General features: G+C 41.4%; 5 protein-coding genes across 9 annotated transcripts; 4 read left to right on the top strand and 1 right to left on the bottom strand.

The window, feature by feature from the left end:
* Positions 1–46: 46 nt before the first annotated feature.
* LOC127591108 (iron-sulfur cluster assembly scaffold protein IscU-like) lies at positions 47–2,981 on the bottom strand. The gene is made up of 5 exons (XM_052050947.1): positions 2,808–2,981; positions 1,410–1,523; positions 1,084–1,194; positions 920–998; positions 47–363 (listed from the first exon to the last, which is right to left on the bottom strand). Exons 1-5 carry the CDS (start codon positions 2,907–2,909, stop codon positions 272–274), a joined length of 498 nt encoding a protein of 165 aa, XP_051906907.1. The 5' UTR covers positions 2,910–2,981; the 3' UTR covers positions 47–271.
* A 554-nt stretch (positions 2,982–3,535) lies between these two features.
* LOC127591045 (chemerin-like receptor 1) lies at positions 3,536–6,319 on the top strand. Its single transcript, XM_052050827.1, has 3 exons — positions 3,536–3,692; positions 4,355–5,059; positions 5,935–6,319. The coding sequence occupies exons 2-3, from the start codon at positions 4,368–4,370 to the stop codon at positions 6,245–6,247; spliced, it is 1,005 nt and encodes a 334-aa protein (XP_051906787.1). The 5' UTR covers positions 3,536–3,692; positions 4,355–4,367; the 3' UTR covers positions 6,248–6,319.
* A 798-nt stretch (positions 6,320–7,117) lies between these two features.
* rnf185 (ring finger protein 185) lies at positions 7,118–9,929 on the top strand. 2 transcript variants are annotated; one of them, XM_052050914.1, is made up of 6 exons: positions 7,118–7,709; positions 8,356–8,374; positions 8,501–8,613; positions 8,694–8,748; positions 9,105–9,213; positions 9,284–9,929. In XM_052050914.1, exons 1-6 carry the CDS (start codon positions 7,504–7,506, stop codon positions 9,379–9,381), a joined length of 600 nt encoding a protein of 199 aa, XP_051906874.1. In that variant the 5' UTR covers positions 7,118–7,503; the 3' UTR covers positions 9,382–9,929. The 2 variants fall into 2 exon arrangements, with proteins under 2 accessions (XP_051906874.1, XP_051906873.1); XM_052050913.1 differs by having other exon boundaries at positions 7,119–7,709; positions 9,096–9,213.
* Positions 9,930–11,143: 1,214 nt separating this feature from the next.
* LOC127591095 (homeobox protein goosecoid-2) lies at positions 11,144–13,025 on the top strand. Of its 4 annotated transcripts, none has more exons than XM_052050920.1 (4): positions 11,144–11,284; positions 11,399–11,581; positions 11,690–11,982; positions 12,753–13,025. In XM_052050920.1, exons 1-4 carry the CDS (start codon positions 11,275–11,277, stop codon positions 12,828–12,830), a joined length of 564 nt encoding a protein of 187 aa, XP_051906880.1. In that variant the 5' UTR covers positions 11,144–11,274; the 3' UTR covers positions 12,831–13,025. The 4 variants fall into 4 exon arrangements, with proteins under 4 accessions (XP_051906880.1, XP_051906882.1, XP_051906884.1 ...); XM_052050922.1 differs by having other exon boundaries at positions 11,714–11,982; XM_052050924.1 differs by having other exon boundaries at positions 11,774–11,982.
* Positions 13,026–13,410: 385 nt separating this feature from the next.
* Positions 13,411–17,563, top strand: ess2 (ess-2 splicing factor homolog). The gene is made up of 10 exons (XM_052050757.1): positions 13,411–13,787; positions 14,106–14,268; positions 14,342–14,419; positions 14,499–14,671; positions 14,827–14,944; positions 15,239–15,372; positions 15,938–16,040; positions 16,123–16,232; positions 16,308–16,423; positions 17,014–17,563. The coding sequence occupies exons 1-10, from the start codon at positions 13,641–13,643 to the stop codon at positions 17,291–17,293; spliced, it is 1,422 nt and encodes a 473-aa protein (XP_051906717.1). The 5' UTR covers positions 13,411–13,640; the 3' UTR covers positions 17,294–17,563.
* Positions 17,564–17,617: the final 54 nt, after the last annotated feature.

Here is a 17,617-nt window from a genome sequence, read left to right on the forward strand (position 1 = left end):
GACCTCATGTCATCACAGGCCCCGCTTTTATAGAACACATCTCAAGACATTTTGGGAGTAGTTTTATTTTGCATCTTTTTCAACATATCGTTACACTCGACACATCGTGTTGCTTGATCACATCATAAAATCACAACCCTGCCGGCAACATGAGAAACAGGGCGAAGAGTTAACATTGTGCGTATGCGTGACAGGCGACTTTTACGTGACACCACATGGTGCCGTGGATGAAGCTGTGGTTGGTTATCAGGGAGAGGAAGTGACACTCCGCTTAATTGGAGGCCTGGACCACCACCTGCTGGTCGTCCTGCTGCTTGAGTTGATAGTCAGCCAGCGCCGCCTTGATGGCGTCTTCAGCCAGCACTAGAAGAGATGCCGAGTTAGGGACCCACCTTGCAAACGCTTTTATTAGCATGTAGATAAATGACTTTTTTTGAAATTTCGCAACGGGCACCATCTCTTTGGTGGTGTTTATTGCTCTGCTACGACTAGGCGATTAATCGATAAACCTGATTTAATTTTTTGGTCAATCTTAATTTTCCTAAGCACAGAAAAGTCATTTGTTACCAAAGAAACAGTGAAAAGTCAGACATTTTTTAAAATTAAGATAATAAAAAAAATCTAGAAAATGTTTCATGATTTTTTTTATTTTTTTACAACCTTCTAAATTTGATTTCATTTTTTAAAAGATATATAATGTGAATCTTCTTTCCATGTAGAAATGTTTTTTTTACATGATTATTTTACTTAACCCTTTCAAGGACAGCGGTTACTACAGTGGACATTTTACCGCGTTATGAGGTTACAAATCCGGAATTAGCCAAACGTTGCGAATTTTTGTTAGCTTCTTTGTTGTATTTTGCATTCTCTTTTAGCATGAGGCTAAGTGAATTCTCGTTTGTTGAGGAGTCAAACATACTGGAGCAGTGTAGTTTTACAGGTGGCAGGCAGAGCTCTTTGGCAATGTCCGTGTTCTTGATGTTTCGCGCTTCGCTCACCTCAAAGAGGGAAAAAAAAAAAGGGACACCGTGAGCACAAGGACAACCCGCCGTCTGCGAGGGTAAGCGCTTGTTCGCTCCTCACCGATTTGCCCTTGATCCACTCAGTGGCCAGCGAGCTGGAGGCGATGGCCGAGCCGCAACCGAACGTCTTGAAGCGGGCGTCCACAATCTTGCCGTCGTCATCAACCTCAATCTAGGCCCACACTCAACAGTCAATAGTCGACAGATTATTAGAATAATCATTAGTTGCAACTCTGCATTTTTGCCAACCGGGTTACAAAAAGTGTATTTTGTAAATGAGGATATAAATTGCATTTTGGGTGTCAAACAAGAATCGTCTGGTGTAAATATGGATGTTAGCCTGATGTGATGCGTGCAGGTGGTCAATGCAAGATTGTGACGCCAAACCTGAAGCTTCATGACGTCACCGCACGCCGGAGCGCCCACCAGGCCTGTGCCCACCTTCTTGGAGTGTTTGTCCAGTACGCCCACGTTTCTCGGGTTCTCATAATGATCCACCACCTTCCGCGCAGGACACAAGAACACAACTCACGTTAGCTCATCGACGTACAGTACATTTCCTCAGACCTCAGATTACGACTTGTATTGTCACACAAACAAGACATACGGTACTTCAGTTAAAAATCATCAACAGTGCTATTGCAGAATTCAATGTAAAATCCCATTGACAGGCTCTGAGAAAATTAGCGGTTGAGTTCTGGTAGAGTGACAAATGAATAATATTGATATAAACAGTGGTAATATAGCAATACTCAAAGGCTCTCTAATCTGTGATAAAGGAGTCATATCAAGATACCAACCCCCCCCCCCCCACCCCCATCCCCCCAGAATCGAACAGCCCTCCAATACCTGAAGGAGACTTGCTTGTCATAGTGACACAAGGACTCCATCCGACTATGACGCACGAGCCACAATAGAATAAACACATTAGGACAGAATATCATTCTTGGCTATGGCGACCACTGCAGCCTAAACTCTACTTGAACCCCCCCGCCCCCCTCTACTCCCTCCCACCTTCCTCAAGTTTCTGCAAGTCACAGTGACCGAGCCAACATTACATCATGGTAAATTAAACACAAAAATATATTCCGGATATGGACAAAAAGCGACTTCAGAATGTTTTGTTGTAGTCCATTTTACAACACCAAAGTAACTTTAGAAATGTGCATGCGAGACACATTTAATCTTTAAAAAAAAAAGAAATGGCGCCATGTAATTCTTAAATGACGTTTAAAAGGTGGTATAGTAAATGTCATTACTATACAGTAATTATCGAAGTCATTTTGAACATCACAAATGGAAATACAGTAATATATATTATTCATTGGTTTGCTTTAACAAATCTAAATATTTCGTTCAGCAGCTGTTTTGATATTTTAACAAAATAAATGCATGAAAAAATGCAAATTGAAATATATTTTAAACATAGACAAAACTTCCTTTAAAAAAATGCAACAAATATTAAAAGACTTTGGATCGTGTAAAGCCTCGGTTAACAACTATAAATGAAGATGAACTTTCAACAAGAGATAAATTACTCATTATGAAACTGATAATTATGACACTATCGCATTTGACCACATGAAATCGGTGTGACGCAGCTGAACTTAGTTTTTATTATGTTTATACAGATTTTTTATGGATTACTTTTTGTCCACAAATATCTAATTTGGAAGGTTATCGACTAGCTAATGTGACACTTGTTATCCTCATATGTACAGTATATGCTTCTGTCCTTAGAAGAAGAATATAAAGAAAGAAAAACGTAAAAAAGGGGTTTCCTACCTTCTGGTGATAGCAACACTGGGAGAAGAACTCAGGAACAGAAAGTCTCCTAGTGAGTAAAGTGAGAGGACTGAGACATTTGTTCACCAAAGTGGCCGCCATGCTGCGCGATAGCTGAACCACAACAACACAACCGCAATGACGCACTTCCAAACAGGACGACTATTTAAGGCCAGCTAATGGCTAACGGGTAACGTTTACGGAGCCTTACGTCACACAAGGGGTGGGGACAATCACTACTGCGCGTTTTTTGCGCAGCTCAAATCGTTTTTTTTGTGTGTTTTGTTAACAACAAAATGGCACGTTTTTCATCCGTCTTTGGACGTTATAAAATGCAGTTGTTGCTATTGCAAACAGTGAGCTATCTCTTTGGTAATGATTAATGCGAAAGGCTGCCAGTTTGAGACACGCTTCCGAAGTAACAAAAATCCTTCAAATTACCTTTAATTGTTGGATTTTATTATTAAGAATGAAATTCATGCATGCGAAGGCACTGATCCTGTTAATAATTTCTCACAATAAAAAAATTAAAGCAAGAAACAAGTCAACAGTACAGCACTTTATTTCTCTAAATAACCACTAGTGTTTATATTTTTGAATGATCATTCTAACAACAATCCTAGAAAATCACAATGTCAGCTATTTTCAGAACACGCCAACCGAATGTCATGCTGGTGAGTTCTGCTTGAAAATAAAGCGAATGCTTGACAAGAGAAAAAAAAGATGATTAGAAGGGGAAAAATCCTATTTCATATTGTGTCACTTTTTTTCAGGAACTGGCCAGGAACCCAAAAAAAAAGAAAATGGGAAGTTGCGTAGTTGCATTGGAGTCAGCAGAAATGCATTTCATGTCTGGATTCCCTCTAAGCCAAGTCAACACGGAAAGTGAGTACAACAAAATTGTTTGGAGGTTTTTTTGTATTGACTCAGGTTGTAAAAGTGGAATTTTAAAATTTGGACTCTACATTCTTAGCATTGGGAATTTATAGTATTCAGCAGATATGTGTAAGAATAAACGACTAAATTCCAGAAGTGAAAGTTGGCCCTTAGAGCAAACTCGTCTAAATGTCATTAGACAAAATGAGTGAATATTTTGAAAAGGGCTTTGTTAATGTTTTGGATAGAACATTCCACTTTCAAATGCACCTGTTGAAATCTTTTTAATTGTGTTATTTTCTAGGAGTGTCTGCTTTATGAGAAAGTTCCAAAGTATTTTTACTTAGATATATGATACCTGTCGGGTAAATTGAGCGCTATTGAGGGCTAACTTACAGAAAAGAAAAATCTACATGAAATATGTGATGTCTAGAATCATTATCAACCCAAGCAATAGTTGACCCAAAAAAACATTTCCACACAGATTTGTTACGAAATCCGAGTTCCACATTACTGCCATTGCTCCTTCTCCCCCCCCCCCCCCCACGTTATTGGAGATGGGGAGAGCCTGATGCTCACACGAAACTCAATTTAAAACTCAAAACAAATCATCCAAGTGACATCTTCTTCTGGGGGTTAAATCGAGCTAAAATTTATGTGTGATATTTCAGGAGAACTTCCAAAATGAGTGTGGATTACATCGAGGTTGAAGATTACACCGCAGACAACGAAAGCGAGGCAAACGTCAGCATCTCCGGCACGGTGAACGTTAGCGGTCGCCACACGTCTTTGACGATCTTCCTTGTGACCGTCAATGTGGTCGTCTGCGTGGTTGGCCTGGCGGGGAATTCTGTGGTTATCTGGATCTGTGGATGGAAAATGAAAAGAACGGTCATCACCACTTGGTACTTGAGTCTGGCCATCTCCAACTTGTTGTTCTGCGCCCTCCTCCCTCTGGAGGTGGTCTACACGCTCACCTCACATTGGCCTTTCGGACTGGCGCTGTGCAAGCTGACGTCGTCCGCTCTGTTCCTCAACATGTATAGCAGCGTCTTCCTTTTAGTACTGATCAGCGCCGACAGATACGTGGTGGCCTCCTTCCCCGTGTGGTCGCGGAACCAGCGCACGGTTCGCGGGGCCTCAGTGGCAGTGGTGATCATGTGGACTCTCTCCGCGCTCCTCACCCTCCCCTCGCTCATTTTCAGACAAACTGTGGTCCGAGGAGATGTGGTCGTGTGCTACACGGGCTACGTGGACCCATCCAGGCACAAAGCGGTGGCGTTAAGCCGCTTTATCTGCGGATTCCTGGTTCCTTTTCTGGTGATCGTGTTGTGCAGCTCGGTGCTAGCTGTCAAGCTGCAAGGGATGAGCATCAGGTCTCACATTTTCTTCTTTCCTGTTGGGTTTAAATAAGTGCTGACTGATGGTTTATAGCACAGGTGTCAAACTCGACGCCCGGGGGCCAAATCTGGCCCGCCACATCATTTTATGTGGCCCGCAAAAGTATATCAAACATGTAAACTTCTACGATGATTGTTAAAATCTGTACCAAAATTTCAAATTTTCGTATGTAATAAATCAATGACATAGTGTAAACGTTTTCTTGTTACCAAACCCCCCATTACAGTTACTCAAACAATAATTGCATAAAACGTTATTCTTGACTTTTTTTATACAGTTTCAATCATCATGGCCCTCCAAGGGATACGGTAATTATAATGTGCCCCACGACAAAATGAGTTTGACATCCCTGGTTTATAGCTTCACAGTGAATGCAAGGTTTCCCAAAAGCTTAACCGGGGTGTGGTGGCAGAGGCAGAAACCAAACAAATAAACTTGATTTTTGGTACTCCCTGTGTAGGAAAGAAAGATAGAATTATGTAAATTTGTCACACTCGACTTAAGCCATTCAGTTTCCGATGTTGATGTAAAAAAATACATACCTGTATGTGTATATATATATATATATATATATATATATATTTGTATATATATATATATATATATATAGGATTAGCCCAGCTGTTCTACTTGCTGTCATCCAAGCCTTGCTAAACCAGGTCCTGTTAAAAAAAACAGATGTTAACATCCCCCTTATGTCTTTGGTCTGCTGACTGATTGCACTGTTCGACTAATTAGGTCCTCACCCATTCACGTCAAACTTGATCCCAAGTGCTTGAACTTGGGCACCTTCTCTACTTCTACACCTTGTAACCCCACCGCTTGATTTGCCTTCCTTTTATTCATTTAGATCCACCAAGCCCTACAAAATCATGGCAGCGCTTATCTCCTGCTTCTTTGTCTGCTGGGTTCCCTACCACACTTTTGTTCTCCTGGAGTTGGACGTGAAGAACCTCAGCCTGGAGAGTCTTCACACCGGGATTAAATTCGGGGGCACTCTGGCAGCGGCAAACAGCTGTCTGTCACCCATTCTCTATGTTTTCATCGGGAATGATTTCAACCGAATCTTAAGACACTCACTGACACAAAAGTTGGAGTCAGCGGTGGCGGAGGATTTCCGGACAGGACGTTCTCAGTCAGTGCAAAACATGCAAAACCTGTGATCCCGTAATACATATGAGTGTTGATGACGATGTGTACTGTATGTGCTTAAGATCTCTTGTGGTCACTGTTAATTGGATGAATTAATTGCTTCTTTGGGGGCATCAATGTGTCACCAAACTCCTCAATTATTCACATAATTTTCACCGATTGAAACCAAATTTTCTGTCTATGTTCATAAATGTAGGATAGAGGAAGTAGTCACGGGGACAGACACCTCCAATCGAGCACAGTCGGCCATTTTGGTTTGAAGCAGCCTTTTTGGGCCAGTTGACTCAGTAGTGCCACAAAAAGCGTTGTACAAAAGTAAGAATAAAAATACTTATTTGACAGATTTTCACAAATTTGGGTCAATCTTTTTTTGGGGGGAAACAGGACACATTAAAAGGTCTCCACAATCCATTACCCAAATTGAACAGGAAGTTGGTTGTTTCAATTTGAAGCAGTCTTTCATCTTTTAAATTCATTTCAACAACAGCTTGTTTGAAATTGTGCTCCAGTTGACCACTTCCACATCCACTGTCTTGTGTTCCATTTAATTTTATTCAGTGGAATTTTTTTTACATTCGTGTATTCACACATATGTCACACCGGGGGAAAAAAACACAAAACGCGTCATGCAAAAATGTGATCCTTATGTAAATACTATGATGTAAAAACGTGAAAATCATCACGTAAAATGGCATACTTGGTAAAACTTGTAAAAACAGGTAATGTAATGTTTACATTTTTAAAAACGTGAAATTATTTGTTTTATTTCATTTAACATATAGAATTGGGAAAGCTAAGTCACAAAAGTGTTTGTTTTTCTGGTCTAAATTTTTCTCAGTTGAATTTTCAAAATACAGCTATAGTCCTCCTGACGCTAGATGTCGCTGTGGACTTTCGGGTTTTTTTTGGGTGAAGAGAAAGACGGCCACCGACGTAGCTGACTTGCCTAACTTCCAACAACAAGTTCGGACTTTCGCTTTCAAAAGCGTCTTTTGAAAACGTTGCCATATTTGGTTCAAGTAACAGCCGACTAGTCCCCTTCGTTCCGTCGCCTATCTTAGCTTTTAGCTTGGGTCCGGACGACGACTTTGCGCCAGGCAGCAAGCTAACAGCTGTAGAGATTGCTAGCTTGTACTCTATCCTCGACGTCGAACAGCAAAGAAGCCCTTCCCGGTGTCTTCGTGTGCGGCTATTGACGTGTTGCATGTCGATGGACCTTCGCCAGCCTGCTGTGCATAGTTATTAACCGACTGAGGCGGTAGTTGAAATGGCCAACGCAGCGCCCTCTTCACCTTCTCCGGCCAGTGGCTCCCCTGGAGCAGCAGCAACCGCCGCCGCCGAGAACGCGAGCTCGGGATCCAGCAGCTCGACCGCGGGTGGCGACGGTGGCAACCAGGACAGCACGTTTGAGTGCAACATTTGTCTGGACACCGCCAAGGATGCCGTCATCAGCCTGTGCGGACACCTCTTCTGGTAGGAAAAAAGCTCCATGACGCCGGTGGACATTTTCAGCGTTCTCAATCCAACATAATTTGAGAAACAGCCAATTTCAAATTCTAACATTTCTTGTGATGGTCTTCCAAGGAAATACGTAATTGCAAAACCATACAACACTAAGTCCGAGTATTTCGCATAAGTATATAATCACACATAAAATGCCAATTATATTTTTAAGAGTAAAAACTAAGCACAAGTTAAAAAAAAGTACATCCCGTGAGTCAAAACGCAGTATAATTGAGTAGACTAATTCGTTTTCAGCCATCCAAGGAGGCTGACATTTTATATGACACCGCCCCCTACTGCCGACTGAAATTGACATCAGAGTGCCCACGGGCTCACCTGATGAACATCATTTGACCAAATCCAGAAAACAGGTGAGCCGTGACATTCGCAAGACCATCAATCGGATTTCGACCGAAGGGCGATGTAAAACCGGCGAGCATTTTTGCCTTATACCCAATGTGGACCCACCTCGACATCAAAGTTTGATCATTTGGATGTTTCACAATGAAAGAGTGCGCGAAGGCCTTTTTGAATATCATTGTTTTGATGCCTTATCTTATGTGTCTAATGTAGCATCTTTCTTTCCCAACGCTCCTCAATCTTGATTTCCCATCAGCTGGCCCTGTTTGCACCAGGTAAGCACAGCTTTCTTTTTACAAACACTTTAGTATGAGCTATCATCTACAGTTGAAACCAGAAGTTTCCATACAATATATAAAAAGTGACTCTCATCAAATTAAAGGGTGTTTTTTTTCCCCAAGTGGTTGGAGACGAGACCCAGCAGACAAGTGTGCCCAGTGTGTAAAGCCGGCATCAGCAGGGACAAAGTCATCCCCTTATATGGGCGCGGAAGCACCGGGCAGCAAGACCCCAGGTAGGGAGCTGTTCAGTACAGAACAGCAACTGGTTTATCATGAGACTTGACTGAAATCAATGCCACTTTTCTTTCCCAAGAGAAAAAACACCCCCACGACCACAAGGCCAAAGGCCCGAGCCGGAAAACCGCGGCGTGAGTACCACTGCAAACAAGTGCCATTGAACACACCGCATGAATACACAAATGCTGTGTCACGGGCTGGACTTACACTGTGGGTCCAAGTGCACAATTCCCTTTTGATGCCGTCTATTTTCCAATACATTTCGAGTGACATACATTCCATATCTAAGTTTAGATGGATCGTGACGTTTTAGATAATGTAACAGTCAACAGTAATGACGCAGAAGTAAACAATAATACCTAAATATTAATCTGTTTGTGTGTTATAGTAATTAACCACCAGGGGGCAGTGATGCCCAGTCCTGCCGTAATAATGCATCAGACATTTCTGGACATTCAGACATTCTCCCCTTTCACAGGGCTTCCAGGGGTTCGGGTTTGGGGATGGAGGTTTTCAGATGTCCTTTGGAATCGGCGCCTTTCCCTTTGGTATTTTTGCCACCGCGTTTAACATAAACGACGGCAGACCCCCTCCAGGTATTCAACGTACGTGTGAATCGATCGTCTCTCAATCCTAATCTTCTCCCCCCTCAATCCCCTCACTCAGCTGCCCCAGGAACCCCGCAGCACATGGACGAACAGTTCCTCTCCCGACTCTTCCTCTTCGTGGCGCTGGTCATTATGTTTTGGCTCCTCATCGCCTGACGGCAACATGAGATTTATTCATAAGAGACAAGATAAGACTTCTCTTGGTTTTTTTCTTTTTAGAGGAAGCCATGCAACGTTGAATCCTTGAGTGTAAATAGAAATAAGAGTTGACTGCGGAATTAACAGCACAATTGATAATAAAGCTCTCGCGCATCTTGTGGCACCTTTTGGCAAGTCAAACATACTTCAGGGGGCATCGACTAATCAGATTTTCGCAGGCGCACACTCTTTTTTTAGTAATGACTGTTCATTGAGTTGTTTCATCCCTATACTGTATGTCACTAATACATTGTCACTTTTCAGGGAAAATCGCTGAATTTCTACCCTACTTTTTTTAAATATTCAAATTGAAATTAAATTTCAATATAGCTTTAAGGCAAATAAAAATACTCACAGAACATGGAAATGTGTGCTTGTGATTAGACATTGACTAATTCAGGAGGAAGGTTCGTTTGATGAAAATATATAAATCTCACTATCAAATTGTGTTAATGTTCCGGTGAAGAGAAAACACATTAAAAAAATTGCTGCTTTGCAAGCCCAAACGTGTCTATTTGTCTGATTTTTGTCAGCATCAGCTCTTGATGTCAATATGAAATTATATTGCAGCCACTGTTGGTAGTGGTAGTAAAATGATTTTTTTTTAATTGCTTGTTTTACAGTTTGAATCATACAGTTTGGGTAAAAAGGATTTCATTCTACCTCAAAACTTGAAAATGGACCTGACAAGAATCAAATTTCAACAAAAAATGGAATGGCTACTGCACTCCAAAGCAGCAAATGAGTGACTTAATTTGGATTTTTTTAAAAAGTAGCAATATCCTTGTTTTAATTTTTGGAAGCGGAAGCATTACAACTTACACAGTGTGTATACAAAATGGACTCCAGGGTCTCGGTTGTCCTATTTTGCATTTCATAATGTGCTGGGCACATATTGTCAATGAGAGACAGGTCTGGACTGCTGGCAGCCCCGTCTAGTACTTACTGAAATAAGCAGGAACGTCCCTGTAAAAGACGTTGCTCCAAAACCTTAATTTAGTTTGCTGAACAGACCACATGGTTGATTTACTCTTAGGCCCGGAAGACACAACGTCCATGATTAACAAAAACAAATTTTGAACGTGGACTCGTCAGACCACAGCACAATTTTTCCACTTGGCCTCAATCCAATTTCCCTCTTCCCACCTTTTTGGGAACCCGTTGCCAGAATCAAATTCAAAACAAGAGCATATTTGCTGAAGAAAAAAAAAAAAATTGTTCATTTTCACTCCATACTCAAGACATTTAAATCAGGTCACCCGTCTCATTTGACGTTTAAACATCTTTCCGTTTTTTTTTCATCTCGATAAAAACCTGTCGTTGAGCAAATTACTTGAGCAACATAGCAAACGGCATCTTTTTTATGGGTCTTAATCCTCTGTAATGAAATGTGAGCCGTTTGAGGCGCACAATGAGCGCAGATAGCATCTGGCAAGCTATTAAAGCCGGCGTGAAAGGGATGAGATGGCGTTTATTGTGATCTGTTCTCAAAAGGGCCGCATGTGAGGAGCTTAGGACACATTGTGGAAATCCATTAATTCTACTGCTATTGACAGCCTGCTATGAAATCAACTCTGTGCCATGCTGATAATATATGAAAAAAAAAGTGGATCATAAACATGCGATGAGATGGCTTCATCGTCCATCTGTATCGTATCGTAATTCACGTTTATTTGTTAATATGGGAGAACTCAGAGATGATGAGTGAACACTTTTTCCTCTTTTTTTTTCCACCCCACTTCTAAATCCGCCTTCCTAATACCGAGATTTTCTCTGTAAACCCACCAACAATGAGGATCTTTGGCGGTTTTCCACATCTCATTTTATGCAGCCAAAATCTGATGAAAAGGAATGGAAGAAGGTGAGATTAACCTTTTCACAATAACTATCCCAGATTAGCTGGTTTATGTCTGGAAAGGAGGATTTTACCTTTTTACAGTTTTTTTTTAAAATCTTCCATGTGGTGTTTGGCAAGGAGCCGGTTCCAGTGTTGCGGAGGCTGCCGACATGGAGAGGCAAAAGTTCCCGTTCACCATTGAAGACATCTTGAGGAATTATCCAGACGCAGCACGGGAAAATCCAGCGGTGTGGTGTTTATGTTGTTGCTGTTGCTGTTGCTGCTGTTGCGTAGATGGGAGGACGGATCGTCCTCATCGAGGTAAGACCCGTGACCAGGATCTGAATTTTGTGTATGTTGTTGTTTTTTTGCACATAAGAAAATTTTGGGAGTTTTGCGATGTTTTGTGTTTGTGTTGTTGCCGTGGAGACATGATGACTGACCTCCCCCAAGGCAAGCGCTGCTCCTGTGTCATCCCAACACCGCAACCACTCTCTGGGCTTCCCTCCCAAGCTTTGTGGGCACACCCCGGCGTTCGAGAAGAAAAAGAGGAAGCTGCGGCGGAGGCCCAGATGCCAAGAAGGACCCGGCGACACCGAACCATCTTCACGGAGGAGCAGCTGGACGCGCTGGAGGAACTCTTCCTGCAGAACCACTACCCAGACGTCAACGCTCGGGAAAAGCTAGCGCAGAGCACTCGGCTCCGAGAAGAAAGGGTGGAGGTAAGCAGGAGCTACAGTGGCCAGCGAGTGACATTTTTAAAAAGTTGAATATTCAAGCAAAATGTCCGCCAATAACGTATATATATTTTTTCTGTTTGTTTGTAATAAAGTAAAAAATTTAATTTGTTTTTAATATTTAAATTATTATCTAAAATTAGAGAGATCAGTGTGAGAAAACCCCATTAATTGTGTTTGAAAATAATTTTTTTTAACTGAATATAATTTTCCAAAATAGGTGCTTTTTGTTGAAATTGTATGTAAGATGAAAATGTGACATCTGTCTGAACCGACTGTTTTTAACACAAAGAATCCTATTTGATGGTTTTTGAAATTTAGAAACAAATATTTTAAATAAATTTGTAATGTACCGGTAATCATTTTTAATAAATTTGATGTTTTATTCTTTCATTCCAATAGATGATATTTTTATATTGTTATTTATTCATTTTGATTTGGAGGTTCAACAGAGAACTTTGGGAATTTCTTTAATGGTTTAATTATTTTTTTTTTAGTAGAGATGAAAGTTTTGAACAGCAACAAATATTCTTGTTTATGCACTAAAAAACAATCATCCGAAAAATGTGGAGCTATTGAGATGTATTTAACTCATATTTGAATTCTTTTTGGCATTTAAAAAAATCTAAATTTGGAATTGGAAAACGTTCTTTTTGTGATGCAACAATTTATAATTACTATTTCATTTACAAATGAAAATATAAATTCACGTTGTTGTTTTTTTTGTTGGCTTTGTTCTGTTTTTCTGTTTTCAGGTTTGGTTTAAAAACCGCAGAGCCAAGTGGAGGCGCCAGAGAAGAATCTCCTTTAATGCAGGAAATACAGAAAACTAACTTTGTATCGATCCAGTTCACGTTATGTCACTAAGTCATTTACAAACACTTTGGACCATTCAAACTACATGAATGAAAGAATGTACCGGTAGATTATTTTGAATGTTTGAGTGAATGGAAATAATGCCTTTTGGTAGTTTAGCATCAAGTTACAACACGCTTTGTACAAACAAATCGTCGTCGTGAACAAATAAAGTTGTTTTGAAAAAAAATGCATTACATTATTAAGAAAAGACATTAGGGTGAACGCATTGTTGGAAACATTGTAAATTGCCATTGTCTTTGGCGCACTCTCCATAAATACTCCTGACTCTATAAATAGTTTTAGCTTATCATATGAAGACGATCATTGATTATAAACATTTCAAATAATAGTGGAACCACATGTGCGATAATTCTCTTCGAAGAGGAATAATTAATAATAGCGAAACACTACCACCTGTTGGCTCAGGGATGAAATAGCAAGTCATAATGGACGGCGGTGGTAATTCTATTATTGTCCTGCTCGCGGCAGTCGAATGTCCATATCGCGCATTTCCTCAAGAAGAAGACTAGTTTCTGTGACGTCACACTTCAGTTTGTTTATCGCCATTGTCGTTTCCGGTCCTCATCTGAGGAATTCGTCACCGCAACGCCTGAGAAAATACGCCATTTAACTCCGAAGAGATACAATTACATTACACGGGGACATTTTAACGACTAATTTATTCACTTGTGCTACGACTGGATACGTTTGCAAGTTGGCTGTCGCGAGACAGCCGTTAGACTAACCGCATTTCGCTTTCCGGCTCGGGGTCCTGTGTTAGCGCTATGGAAGGCAGCGCCAGCGTCAGGAGAGCCCTGTGCGGCACTCTGGTGCCTGCCGCCCTCACCACCATCGCCCTTAGGCCGGAGTCCAAAGACGCTGACGCAGGGAAGCCGCACAAAAAAGTATTGAACGAGGAGGATTACATTGAGGTAGGTCGCGTAAACGTCAACGGTGACGTCATGTTCAAACGTTTTATTAGAGGCGCATTGTTTAAGTAATCAGCAACTTATTTTTTTCAATAATTATTGTGATAATTGATTAAACGTTTACAGACCTTGTGACACTTGAAAATTGTCACATTTAAATATTCTCGGATTTCTGTAGTTGTCCATGAAAGCAAAGTGACATTTCTTGTTGTTTTTTTTCTTCAAAATAAGACATTTGTAAACATCAGCTTTTACTTTGGAAATAAAATATTGCATTATTTTTTAAAATTTAATAATAGTGTTTCTGGTGGGTTATAACAGAGCTTGGAGAAGATCATCCAGAGGGACTTTTTCCCAGACGTGACCAAACTGCAGGCCCAGAAAGACTATCTGGATGCCGAGGAAATTGGAGACCTGGAGCGCATGAGAGAAATCTCAATCCGCTACGGAAAGTCCAAGAACACACCTCAACCCTCTGCACCCTGTGAGTAGAACAATTAGGGTTGTTTTGTAAAACTCTGGTTTCCTGATTACTGAATTACTTTCTGTTGTGTGAGATGTGACGCCGGCGAGCTTTGAGACACCAGTGGGCCGTGCAGGATCGCCAACTATCTCCAACAGAGGCGGAGATGCCGGTAAGTGGCTCAGACCTCTATGGCTGTTCTTCTTACATGAAATTGGCATTTGACGTCTTGGATGGTTTCTTGTGTGCAGAAAGCGTGGCGGGCGACAAGCGCGAGGAGAAGGAGCTGCCATCGCTGGATCGCTTCCTGACCAAAAACACCAGCGAGGACAATGCCTCGTTTGAGCAGATCATGGACCTGGCCGACGACAAGGAGAAGATGAAGCATGCGTGGCTGTACGAAGCCGAAGCCGAGTTCAAAGAGGTAATACAGTGAACCGCTGATGTTCTCACTCTTCTTGCTGTCAGGAATTGGGAATATTGTATCACATCACTGTGAGAAAAGGAAAAGAAGACTCTGGCTGATACTGATTTGATATGTTTTTTTTAATTCTTTTTTTGTGTGTATTTGCTCCCCAGCGTCATGAGCAGAATCTTGCCTTACCACAACCAGAGAAGGCCGCTCTTGAGTGTGTAAAAGCTGGCCTGGAAACGTGGGAATATAAAGCAAAGAACGCCTTGATGTACTATCCAGAAGGTACAATTAAGTTTAAAAAAGGAACGAACCAGCCATGACGTGTTGCAAAACCTCTAATGTTCACAATTATGTCCAATTTCAATCATCATTTTGGGTAAACAAAAATTAAATAAAAATCTTAGTTTAAAGGAAGGACTTGGCTGCTAACAAAATGTTTACTTCATGACTTTCATACTTTGACAGCTACAGCAGTGCCGTGAGCTATATTTGGGAGACTGGAATTAATTTGTGGCATTTGATTTTAATTCAAATTTTGTATTCAATGGCCGTTTTCCATCTTGCGTCTTGCATTAGGCGTCAAAGACGACGACGCACTCTTCAAGAAACCACGCGAGGTGGTTCATAAGAACACGCGCTTCACCGGCGACCCGTTCAGCAAGGCGCTGAACAAGAGCCAGATCCAGCAGGCTGCAGCGCTCAACGCACAGGTGACTATGTATACACATTGCACTCACCGCCAAAGGATTTTAAATGAGACCTTTTAGGCACTTTTCCCACTAGTGGAAAACGCTTCCCCCTGCCTCTTGATAACACATCAAGTTGTATTTTTCATCGTCACATTTAAGCTCTGCTGAAATTAACTTCTTTTAAAAAAGAAAAAAGGGATTATGTGCTGCAAAGCGCATGCTGGTCTAAATAAATCTTAGGGCCTGACCAATTTGGATTTTTGTTTTAGGCCATTACCGAATCAGATTTTTGTCAGAGTAAAATTCTGATAACTGATGAATCAGCTGATTGTATCGGCTGATGTATACAGTGAATAGAATAACAAGGCACAGATGATGGATGGATGACTAAAATAACTTTTGGTCCCATAATGCTAACGACTATCAAGATATGAAATACAGATGCAACATTTGACTCACTCTCTCTCTCTCGCTCTCTCTCTCGCTCTCTCTCTCCCTCTCTCTCTATATATATATAGTAATGTTGTCCCCTGTGATTATATAAAAAAATAAGTAATGTTGTCCGCTGTGATTTTGTGTTGTCCAGTTCAAACAGGGTAAGGTGGGTCCAGACGGCAAAGAGTTGATCCCGCACGATTCTCCCACGGTGAACGGTTATGGCTTCGAAAGGACGCCCTCCCCCGCCCCTGGTGAGAAACACAACAAACACACTTAAAGTTTGTTTGTTTTTAATGCGGGCTCGATCTCCTAATTATGGTTCTCTTGTTTCAGGCATGGCCGAGTCACCGCTAATGACATGGGGAGAAATCGAGAGCACCCCGTTCCGCTTGGAGGGATCCGACACGCCATACGCCGAGAGGAACCACGGCCCCTCGTTTAAGGTAGCAGAAAATTCAGCGCCGTTTTATAAAAGCAGCATGATCATTTGGATACTTACCGGTGTGTTGTTGGGACAGATTCCCGAGCCAGGGAGACGGGAGCGGCTGGGCTTGAAGATGGCCAACGAAGCGGCCGCCAAAAATCGAGCCAAAAAACAGGAAGCCCTGAGGAAAGTCACAGAAAACCTGGCCAGGTAAACACCACACATCTTTTTAAATGCATCAGACGTGGAAAGTGACCAAAGAAATGATTTTTTTAAGTACAAGTCTTCGTATAAGGATTGTTGGGTTTTTTTTTTTAGCTAAAAATAGATGAAGAGTTTTCTTATTATTTTTTTTCCCCCGAGAAGAAAGTAACTTTTTTAATCTTCAGGGAATATATAAGGCATGGTTTAAGACAATAATTAATATATTATATATATATATTTTTTTTTAATCAAGAATAAAATCTTGCTAGAATACAGCTGTATTGTTGAAAAAAAGTCAGTGGCCAAAGCCCTCATACTAGAAAGAGCAGCACAACGGCCATTTAATGATCATGAAGCACAAAATGTTTTATTCTTTACTTTCTATTTAGATATATTTCCTGCATGTTTAAATGGAGTACAATACACTTAAAAGTGCCATTTTGCTTATTAAAAGACAAGCTACAAAACCCGTGGTTGTTTTTGGGGTGGTACCATGGATTAATGGCGTTTCCATTCATTTGAAGTGATCAAGTGATGAATTGCAGTAACGCAAAATCGATCGTATTATATTTAATTATAATTTTTTGGGGTGGCAGCCTGACCCCGAAAGGTCTGAGTCCAGCCCTGACGCCAGCCCTGCAACGTCTGGTCAACCGCACGTCCAGCAAGTACACAGATAAAGCTCTGCGGGCCAGCTACACCCCGTCGCCCTTGCACCGCGCCATTGGCTGCAAGTCCCCGTTCGGCGGGCCGTCCACACCTTCGGGCACACCCACACCCGACAAGGCCAAGACGCCAGGAGCACACGACGAGTCATCCCTCACTGACAATCTGCTGGAGCTGCCCAAAAGGCGGAAAGCCTCTGACTTTTTTTAAAGAACCTTTTGGTGGACTTCATGCTATGTCGGGAATTCATTCGCTTTGCATTTTTGTTTCACCATTTTACAATGGTGACCATTTTGTATTTATTTGTGTTGTTCACACAAACAAAAATATAACCAGTACAACACGTATCCAAACACTGTTATCAAAAGCGCGTCATCATGTTACTCAATGTTGCAGTTCAGAAATTTTCTGACGTGAGACTTTCTTTCTCTGTTTCCTTCGGCATTATTTTTATAATTAAAATACAGTGGGACAAAGTTGGTACAGTGTTACCATTATTTTTCAACCTCCCCCTCAATCATGACAAAGCTTGCC

The sequence above is a fragment of the Hippocampus zosterae genome, chromosome 18, assembly GCF_025434085.1.
Source record: "Hippocampus zosterae strain Florida chromosome 18, ASM2543408v3, whole genome shotgun sequence".
Taxonomy (NCBI): Eukaryota; Metazoa; Chordata; class Actinopteri; order Syngnathiformes; family Syngnathidae; genus Hippocampus; species Hippocampus zosterae.